This window comes from Trachinotus anak, unplaced genomic scaffold (assembly GCF_046630095.1).
Source record: "Trachinotus anak isolate AG129_WGS33_773 ecotype Australia unplaced genomic scaffold, CSIRO_AGI_Tana_v1 ptg000012l, whole genome shotgun sequence".
Taxonomy (NCBI): domain Eukaryota; kingdom Metazoa; phylum Chordata; class Actinopteri; order Carangiformes; family Carangidae; genus Trachinotus; species Trachinotus anak.
The window spans coordinates 9,578,677-9,589,448 of NW_027273863.1; the positions used below are offsets into that span (position 1 = coordinate 9,578,677).

General features: G+C 39.2%; 1 protein-coding gene across 1 annotated transcript; it reads left to right on the forward strand.

The window, feature by feature from the left end:
- The first annotated feature begins 17 nt into the window (after nt 1-17).
- mtf2 (metal response element binding transcription factor 2) lies at nt 18-10,683 on the forward strand. The gene is made up of 15 exons (XM_071490861.1): nt 18-227; nt 1,227-1,428; nt 1,668-1,749; nt 2,924-3,031; nt 3,190-3,290; nt 3,539-3,729; nt 3,868-3,963; nt 4,344-4,412; nt 4,631-4,754; nt 5,676-5,743; nt 5,858-6,028; nt 6,382-6,505; nt 6,736-6,794; nt 7,491-7,592; nt 8,139-10,683. The coding sequence occupies exons 1-15, from the start codon at nt 223-225 to the stop codon at nt 8,512-8,514; spliced, it is 1,878 nt and encodes a 625-aa protein (XP_071346962.1). The 5' UTR covers nt 18-222; the 3' UTR covers nt 8,515-10,683.
- The last annotated feature ends 89 nt before the right edge of the window (nt 10,684-10,772 follow it).

Here is a 10,772-nt window from a genome sequence, read left to right on the forward strand (position 1 = left end):
GCTTCCCACAATGCACTCCCCGGCCATCAGCGGGAAACCAAAATGGCGAACGTGTTGGGGGAAAATGAACCGTTTGTTATTTTCTGAGGAGGACACAAGCCCCGCAAGTTTTCGCAATGTGCTTTTAAAGTAGATTCAACTGCAGAAGGAGCGGGATAACAGCGGCCATCCCTCTTGAGTTATTTTGTCGTACGAGGTTTTGGTAGAAGCGGAGGTGACCGAATGAGGTATTGTTGTCATCATGTTTTCCTCCTGTTGGGGGGTGTGGGTCCGACGGTCAGAGACCTGGCTAGGGTTACGGCTTTGCATGTGGTTTATTCATGCTAACAATCAGGCCTGCTGTGAACTGTTTCATGTACAAAACATCATTTTATTATGCAAAGTTGTCGCAGACTGCCCCTTTATCCTCTCTTGTGCCTGGTATTGATCATGTTCACCCAGCACTCGAACAAAGGGAATCTGGGACCTACCGACAGAGGCTTTAAGGAAACACACATTGAAAATCTCTTATCTCTAACATAACTTAATGAATAATGTTTTACAACTAAAGATAACAAAAATATATTAAATGCTACATTTGTAGAATTACAACTATCGCTTACATTCAAATGTCAGTTTAACTTGTGAGCTGTGGAAATGTTCAAAATTCATTACAATAATCTCTGCCTGTTATTTTTTGGTGTGGGGAAGGTTTATAGAAATGCCGAGCACTGCCCTGCAGCCATTGAACTGACTGCTCGGATGTGGTCACTTGCCAATTAGCATTAATTACGAGTATAATCACCTGTTGTTTGTACCCACTGGAGAGGAAATGTCATGTATTTCAGTATGAGCCATTGTTTTATAAGCTCCTCTTTAACCACACAATCTATCATTGCACTTTCCATCACATGTGAAGGACAGTATTTCACATATATCTGCTTCTAATTCTTATTATTGTCAGCTATGAAGAAATTAGTGTTTCAAATGATAGTGTTGATCATCGTATTAGTGTTAGTGTAGAAACCTGCATTTTTTTATCCTAACCCTCAATGAAAAAGTTGCATTGTTACTTGCATCTGTAATTATTGGTTTGTTAAATGAATCTCCAAGCACACTGTCAGCAGCACATAGACAGTGAATTGCTGACAGTTATGCAGAGAATGAAATATACCCAGAAAAAAAACTGTAAAGTATAACTGACTTCATTCCTTGTGTTAAATGCATCTCCCCTGCCTATTTTGCAGAGACTCAGGGGTTGTTGACCACCTGTCTGTCCATCACAGAGCCCCTCCCCAGCGGCAGCAGCAGGCTGTGTCCTTGTCCCCCACAGGCCTTTCTGCTAGGGGGGAGTATGGAGAAGACGGCATGTCTGGCAGGTTTACAGAGGGACAGGACGTCTTGGCCCGGTGGTCAGACGGCTTGTTCTACTTGGGGACAATCACAAAGGTTAGTGTGAGGGACACCTTCCCTCTGGTACTGTAATTAGTTTTCTACTAGTTTTCTATTACATGTACCACCAGTTTGGCATCCTTGCTAAGATTGATGATTTATTTTATTTTATTTTATTTTATTTTATTTTTTTATTTCTGCTTGTTTCTGTAGACGTGGGACTCCTGGGCGCTGTGTTCGGGCTTTGAAAACAATGTGGTTTTTAGGAAAAAATCTGTCTTTCATGTCTTTTTCAGATAGATCCAGACAAACAGCGGTGCTTTGTTGTCTTTGAGGATCAGTCAAAGTCATGGGTTCTTTGGAAGGATATTCAGACAGGTAAGATTTTTCTACTTCTAGATTTACATGTTTGTGAAATATGTGGATATTAGTATTTGATAAAAATGCGCATCTAAATGATAATTCTTGCTTTATTGCCGAGCTCAGTTTGCACAGTTTAAATTATTTTTGCTTGAATTCCTGGATTTGTATTGTGCTGTCCACACCCCTTCTGCCTTACTTACTTATCTCCCTGCTTTTGTTACTGACAGTTAACTGTCCACAGTGTCTGGTATCAGCACTGCAGCAGTGCATTGACCACATGTGAAGATGAGCAAAGGGGAGATGCATAGAGAGGGTCTCTCCACTTATTGATAATTAAGTTAAATTATAAATATGACACATATTTCCTTAATAGTAAAGCTTAACCTGATTTGTGACAGATTAATTTTTTTTAACATATTTATGACAAATATCCCTCATTTAATTGGATATTTATTTTTTAAATATTAACAAATTCTAAATTGAGCTGATCCACATGTTGCTGTCCAGCTGTATGTTCACAGTGCTGTATTACTGATTAAAAAAGTTAACAGCAGTTAAAAGCCTTATTTTTTGCTGACCAAATGTTGTTATTTCAGAATTTTACTTTGAATTGATTATTTTTACTTTAAATAAATTTTTTGTCATCTTAAAGCAGCCTACTTCAGTGTAATATTTTACCATATCATCGCATGTAATGTCCACTGAGAAATAATGTGTGATCTGGTGCGGGTCTATAAATTGGGTAAAATAATTAGTCCAGGTGGGTGGTGGGTGGATGGTTTATGCATACACGCTGATTCAGAAGACAGCAGAGCCGAACCGCGCATCACTAATCCACATATTTTCAAAAACAAATTTTCTCATACAAGTAGTATATAATTAACCACACACACAGATTTGGATTTATTTGCTCAGGTTTTTAAATGTATCTAATATTTCTGCACCCACCTCAGTGCCATCAAAGTGAATGAAATTTTGTCACAGCATCAAAAAATTATTTTTAAGATATTGAAGATAAATGTTAATTTTCATCGTCCTAATAATTCACAGAGCTCATTGTGAAGACTACTTTTTCCAGTCAAAGAAATAGTGCCTATAGTCGCCTCTTTCTTTCACTTTCACAGTTTGAAGTGCTTAAAGTTGTAAAAAAGTTGTGATTCTTTTTCCTGACGTCTTCTGTCTATTTCAGGTGAAGATGATGACGATGACGATGACGATGACATTGTGTGCTCAATATGCCAGGATGAAACTTCAGAGGAACCCAATGAGATTGTCATTTGTGACAAGTGTGGACAAGGTATTGCTCATTGTTACTGATGCTCTTTTACCTTACATTGAACATGTTAATTCATCTAACTATTGAGCTCTAGCCTCAGGCCATTAGGGTCTTTGTAATTCTGATCCTAATGATCCAGTTGATGGCAGCTGGATTAAAATATGTTTGTTGTCTTAAAGGCTACCATCAGCTGTGCCACTCCCCCATCATTGATGCCTCTGTCATTGACTCAGATGACAAGTGGCTCTGCTCAGAGTGTGAGCTTACTTCTATACCTAAGGTACAGCGTTTGCTTTGAGTACAAATACACAAAACCTTCAATTCAGTGTAGAAGTTGTTTGATGAAATGAATGCGTATTCACCTGATAGATAGCTGTTTTGTGAGACTCATTACTTGCTCTGGTTTAACTGCAAAATGGAAAAAGAGACTCTAGAGTCACTCCCAGATAATCTATAGAGTAAATGGTGTATATGTGTACGTAGTTTTTATGTTTGGGTAACCATGCTTTTTTTCTGTGTGGTGTACAGAGGGGTGGTGCACACAGGAGGGGAGCATCTGCTAAAGGTTTTCCACAGCAAGAACACCACCACCACCACCACCACCAGCAGCATATGGAGCTGCATCTGTCCCTCCCGTACGCCCTAGAGGAACTGGTGTGGGACCAAGGACACAAGACTAACATCCAGCAGTGTTACTGCTACTGTGGAGGCCCAGGAGAGTGAGTGACACATTACATACGAGAAAGAACACATGCAAGAATCTGAATGCAGAATTTCCTACATGTACATGTCTTTAAGAATCTTAATATCACGTATGTCAGTGCAGTTAACCCCTCTCTCTGTCTCTTTCCTTCTAGCTGGTACCTGAAGATGTTGCAGTGTAACAGGTGTCAGCAGTGGTTCCATGAGGCCTGTCTCCATTGCTTACAGATGCCCATGCTCTACGGTGATAGGTGCAAAAACCACTATCCTAAACTACATGTTCCACAGTTGAGAATATTGATGCCATGGTAGATGAAAAGGCCCTTGTTTGGCTGGTTGTCTTTCTAAATCAGTACGTATTGTATATTAAAAGTGCAGCAAATAGAAGCAACAGTACATCAGGTTCATGCTACATTACTGATTAATTCTCGCTAGAGAAACCAACATAAAATTAACCCAAAATGAAAATAACTGAAAACAACCTTAAAAATGGATAATTCCAAGTTGTACAGCCAGGGGAAATACTGGAAGTTCAGCAGAGGAAATGATACCAAAAGTTGCCCTTGGGATATAAATATTTTGAAGTGAAGTAAAGACAGCTGATGGGGTAATGTGTTTCTTTCGCCTTCAGGTTTTATCTGTTTATTTGTTCTGTTTGCAATGGTGGACCAGAGTACCTCAGCCGACTGCCTCTCAGATGGTAAGTGAATCTCAAGATGTTCAGGTATGTCAGCTTTGACATGGGCATGTAACTGCCCTTATTTTCAGAGTAGTCTGTTTTTAGATCTAACGCTCCATCTTACACCAAATAGCAGAGCCCTATAATAAAGCTCCAGTCTTACATGCGTTGTAGATTTGCATGTTAGCAGTGCCACCAGACTAAGTCAAGAAAACACTGCTTTTACTAAAATGTTTCAGGGAGGATGTCACACACTTGAGTCTGTACAACTTGAGTGTGATCCACAAGAAGAAGTACTTTGACTCTGAGATGGACCTGATGGCTTACATCAATGACAACTGGGAGCTGCTGCAGCTCGGGGAGGTAAATTTTCATTTGTAATGCACAGATGGCAAATTGTTGACACAGTTTTTTGTTTTTATGGATTTTTAAAATCAAAAATCTAGTCTCACATAATGTATTTGTGTAGCATAATGGCACTATGTGTAAAAATGTGAAGCAATTTGCATGTATTAATCACTTTACTATTGCTAATTTATAAACAGATTGTTATGTAAGTTAAAAAATGAGACCTTCACCAACTTTCTCTGTTGTCTGTGACGACATGTGGATTTATTTCTATGTAAAGACAAATTACCTGGTAAATCCAAAGGATGTGACTAGAGTTGTTCCAATAACGATACTAGTATCGCAATACCTCCCAATACTGCCTAAAATACTGGATTGGGCATCAGTGAGTACCTGAGTCTTTATAGTTCCTCCCCCAGATTAAACAGCAGTTTTCAAATCAGTTCTTCTTTGCTGCTCTCAAACAGTAGCCTACACAAGATGTTGCACCGCACACCCACTGACAGCTACTGTTATACAGTAGCAGAGAAGGATTGATTTAACCAGGTCAATAGTGTAATGTTGGTTGCTAGCTAGCGTCAGCATAAGGCCCATTTAAACTTCTGTGATGAATTGACGGCGTAGGGCACATGGTTACGCTGTACGGATGCCGTAGCCTGATGGCCTTACAGACCACAACATGACATTGAAGCGGCAGCAATAATGCAGCAAAATGTATACAAAGGAAACACTGAGGTCAGGAATTAACAAAAAGGAACACATTAGCTGTTCATAATATATAGCAGATTTCAAAAAAACCACTGTTAGCCTGTCGGAGGGGGTTCATTATTTCTAAATTATCGGTTTTGAAACCACATGTTGTTGATTTGTGTTTTTTTTTTTTTGTCCTTGCACTGACTTTCCTGTTTGGTAACTGTCCCTCCCCGGTGTCTGCAGCTCACCAACACTCCAAGATCAGAGCGATATGAAAGTGTTCTGGAGGCGCTAAACAACAACAGCAGCATGTAAGTTATTTCATTCTCCATTTAATTGTTTACGATGTTGATGATAGTCTGAATGTGGTCAAATGACTCTTTCTTGTGTGTTCCTACCCATCATCCTTTTTCTGTCTCTGCCAGGTTCATGTCAGGGAAGGAAGTGAAGAAAAAGAAACACCTATTTGGCCTGAGGATCCGTTTCCCTCCTGCTCCCCCCAACTCAGATGAGGCGACCAGCAGAGTGATGGAGAGGGCTTCACATGAAATCACCATTAAGGGATGCAAATCCACTAAAGCCCTGTCTGGCATGAGGTAAGATGTGAAATGTTCTGCTGTTAAATGCTTTAAAATTTCTGGGGTTGACGTTGCCCAGAAAGAAAGAGCCTCAGCCCCCTGACTTCAAGTCATAACATGAACTGAGATTTTGTGAATGGCACTGAACATATTCCTTAACATTCATCACTGAAAGCCGTGAAGTGCTGAATTGATGCCTAAAAGTAAATTGAGAAAAAGTGATGAAACTCACAACAAGCAGTGTTTTGATACTGTCCTGCACTTTGTAAATTGTTTCATAATATGTGACTGCTTTTACAGTTTCAGTGTTTTTAGTGCACAGCTGTCACTACTTGTGAAACTATTGAAAAAATGATGTTCCTGTACTCTAGGACTTGCAGTACTTTAACCAATGGCACAGAGAAGAAGAAGAAGAAGAAGAAAAAGAGGAAGCAAGGAGCTCGTGCCCTGGAAACTCTGGCTAAACCACAACGCTCCAGTGAACTCTTGCCCCAGGTGTGTGTTTTTGTGTGTTTGTGCATTTGCATGTATGTCTTAATGGGCGTGAACAGGGTGTGTGCAAAGCTTTTAAAGGGGTGGGTGTTTTCACATTATTCTTTATACATCTTGGCTCACACAGCCATTCTTGTGAGAAACCTGTAACCTCTAATGGACTCACTGAGAAAGTGTTAGATTGGAAGGAAACAAACTGAGAAATGCTAACAGTCTTTACTTTGTTTTGACAGCAAATAAGAAGGCCTCTACCACTAGAGCCCCATGCATTGGATCACTTAACTTCTATCAAGTAAGTAAGCAAATATGGTGCAAAATTTTGTCCTAAAAAGATTAGGGATTAAATAGATTTTTTTATTATTATTAATTGGTGACTCAGTGTAGAAAACATCGGAAAATGGTCAGAACAACTGTCACAATCATCTTGATTTCAAATTGCTTGTTTTGTCCCACCAACAGTCTAAAAGTCAAAGGATGTTTAATTTACAATGTTATAACAAAATGAAAAGCGGCAAATCCTTACATTCGAGAAGGTGGAGCCAGAGACCATAGAGAATTGACTAAAACCATAAAATTTATTTTCAACATGGTTGCTGATTAATTCTGATTATTTCAGCAATACGCACAGTGACAATTAAGGATGGGAATTGATAAGATTTTATTCAGTCAATTTTCTGTGTGGACAAAATAACAGTAATTAATACCATTGGTTCCTGAAATGTTATTATATCATAGGATATTTAACCTTGGTAATAGACATGCAAGTTCTTGTTGCAAGTTCCCACTGTCATAGACATGAGTTTGTCGACATTGTTTTGCAGTGCACAATTGTCAGAAAAACAGCATTGATAAAAAGAATTGATTAGCTCAGAGGCATACAGTTCTGATGTAGTGACAGTACGTTTTCGCTGCAGTATTCTCTCTCTCTAAGGTTTTCATCATACTTTTTTCCTCTCTCTCTTTCATTCTGCTGTTGCTCCAACACTAGGAGTGACAGGTCTCTGCTGTCTTCACAAACTTCAGATGTGGAATCCATAGGAGCCCTGAGCACCTCAGAAACTACCTCAACTAGCATTTCAAGACAGTCCAGGTATGGCTGCTATGCAACTTCAATATTTACCCTTTTCTCACTCTGACGCTGTGGCTCTGTGGATAACAATGCTGGTCTGTCGGTTGGTCCGTCACTTCAATCCAACATCACAACAGCTATTGGATAGATTGTCATGAAATTCTTTACAGACATTCATGATCCCCAGAGGATGAATCCTAACGACTTCATGGATCACCTGACTTTTCCTCTAGTTCCACTTTGAGGTTGATATTTGTGGATTTGAAATTATTGGATGGAGTGCCATAAAAATTGGTAGAGACGTGCATATTCCCCTCAAAACAAGAGGCACATGAATCTTATTTTGAACATGGTAAACACGATACCTTCTTGACACCAGCATGCTTGTCACTGTGAGCATGTTAGCATGATGACAGTAACATTGACCACAAAGCATCACAGAGCCACTAGCATAGTTAAAGACTTAGTCTTGTTTTTTGCAATTCTCCCACTCTGTATATTTTGTTATTTCACTTAGAATTAAAATCAGTTTTTTAACTTCCTCTTTTCCCACCAAACACCCTGTAGTCTCTGTAGCTCCAGCAAGACGCGCACGACAGCCTGCATCATGCCTGTTTCCTCTCCACCCTTAAAGAGGAAACGTGGTCGGCCACGGCGGGCCCTGCAGCCCCCTAACCCGGAGATCCCCCCTCCCAGCCATGCAGACCCAAACCCCTCAGCAACAGAGATGCTGAGCACCCTTCCAGGGCTTCACTCAACAGACATAGTTCATGGCATGGACCCCAACAGCCAGCTCTCCCACCTCAAGAGCTCCATCAGCAGCTATTTCGGAGCAGCAGGTCGGCTTGCCTGCGGGGAAAAGTACAAAGTCCTAGCCCGACGGGTCACCCTCGACGGCAAGGTGCAGTACCTGGTGGAGTGGGAAGGAGTCACTGCCTCCTAGGCTCGTCACTGTCATTATCATTTCTAACTTTTAACCAGCACCTACAAGAGGTTTATGGCTGTGGTGAGGACACTTAGACAGCCTGTATTTGGAGCATTAATTGATATATGCCTTTTTTTTTTTAGTGTAGACAGGAGCAAGTTTTGCCTGATAAGCTTACTGTAAAGCCTACTGGTTCTGTGCAGTCCAATGTGATTATAGCACATTAAAACATTTGTATTTAAAGACTAGAGTTCATTGATAAAGACGAGGCATTGCTGTTATACCACACCATATTTATGTTATTTTGCTTTAACTTTCATTATCTGCATTGAATGTTTACAGGAACCCCCCTTTATTCAGGGGCAAGTAATTGATCAGTGCACTGCACCTGTAGGCTTTCAGTGAACCGTTATTGTGCTTGATTTTTGACCCAGTGATATGCTTTTTATTTTCAAACTGATTAAGTATGAAACTGTACACATTGAACAAAATGTAGTTGTCCAGGCCTTTAAATGGTAAATCCTGGGGGATAAGAGAAAGAGGGGAAGTTTTGTTCAAACATATTATTTTGACAAACTGCAATTATGCAGTGAAGAATTACATATGTTTGGTTAACATTTATTTTCTTAAAGTATTTGCTAAAATAAAAACATGTCCCTTTACATCAGTGTCCCCTCCTTCTCTAGTCCCAGCTGCAAGTACCTCTTGTTGCCTTGGGCAGATATATCCTTCTGTTCAGATTGGAGAGAGTACTTGTTTGTGAGCAGTTCAGGAGGAAATCAAAACAAAAGAGATGTGCTGCTGCAAATGTTTATTATTTTATATAGAATTATACTACAATTATTATTACCTTTTGTACTTGTACTTTCTTGTATGCCTTTTTCCGTTCCACAGGGCAGATTTCTCTGATTTTCTTTTTTTAAATTATGGATTGCACATATCAAATTATACGTTAGGCCATCATCTCATTTTGAACAGATAAATTCAGCTTTTTCAGCCAATACAAGACAGCATTTAGCATGTCGGTCATAACACCCAGGGGTTTAAATTTAAGCGCAAGAGCCTTAAATATAACATCCCCAGATGAAGACTAATTTCAGCCTGTAAATGTTCAGAATCCCATACACAAGAGCATACCTACTAAACTGTGCATTCTGAAAAAAAAAAAAAACTAAAAAACTAATTTTGTTTTCATAGTAAAGATTTTGTTAAGAATCTTCACTGTCTTTGTCTAAATATATATCATTTTAAAGCATTTTGATTTGAAATTGATGACCGTTAACTTTGAAGTCTTTAAGGACCTATTTAGTTTTTACTTTCTGATAGTTATTCAAAAAAATAAATAAAGTGCTGAGTAAGATGAATGTTGTATACCCAATTTCCAGTTCAGAACTGTTTTGCGTTTTTTTTTGTGCTGGCTATGCAAGTTAGTCCTGGAAAAAATGTTTTGTTTCATACAGCTTGACCACGGGGAGCTTCAGCATTACTATCTTGACAATTTGACTCAGGTGTTTCAATTTTATCATGTGATGGGTACAACAAAAAATTTATTTAAAAATGCACTTGGATTTTTTCTTTTACAGTCAAGTTCACCTTGTAGTCTACACTCTCAGGATATGCCCCAAAACTTCACTGTATTGCATAGGCCAGCATTTACAGCTTGACAGGAGGTTTTGATATAAGTTATTCACTCAGTGTTTTTGGTCAGTATTTTTATACCAGGTCCTCCATTTGTTGCATTTCTTTGGACCTTTATGTAATTATGCTTTTTTTTTTTTTTTTTTCTATGAGCAAAATAATTTGTAGTCCATTTTTACTGCTACACTTGCTTTTTAAACTGAGTCAGAAAACAATCACTGGAAAACTAATATGCTGTATGTCATTGCAAGAGGTAAATATTCAGTTAGTATGGCTATCTCCTTTTGGAGATGTTTTTGTTTGACATTGATACCTCTTAATTGTAGGGATGTAGTCAGTGCATTTGAAGCTTCTCTCTGTTCAGTCAGTGTCTCGGCCCACATGCTGCCACCACTGACTTCCAGCAGGCTTCTGCAGCCAAAGAACATACGTCTGCTTTGTCTCTTGAGATTCTTCTTATTACATTTTTACACATCATTATATAGGTTGACGTTTTACTTCTGAACCTGTTTTGTTAAAGGATAAATAAAAGCTGATATTTTTAATTGTTCCGTTGCGTAGTGTGTGTGTGATTCGCTGCCTGTAGTTCATGTTTCGACCCGAAGTATCCTCCAAGCCACCGTCGGAAATCTGACAAC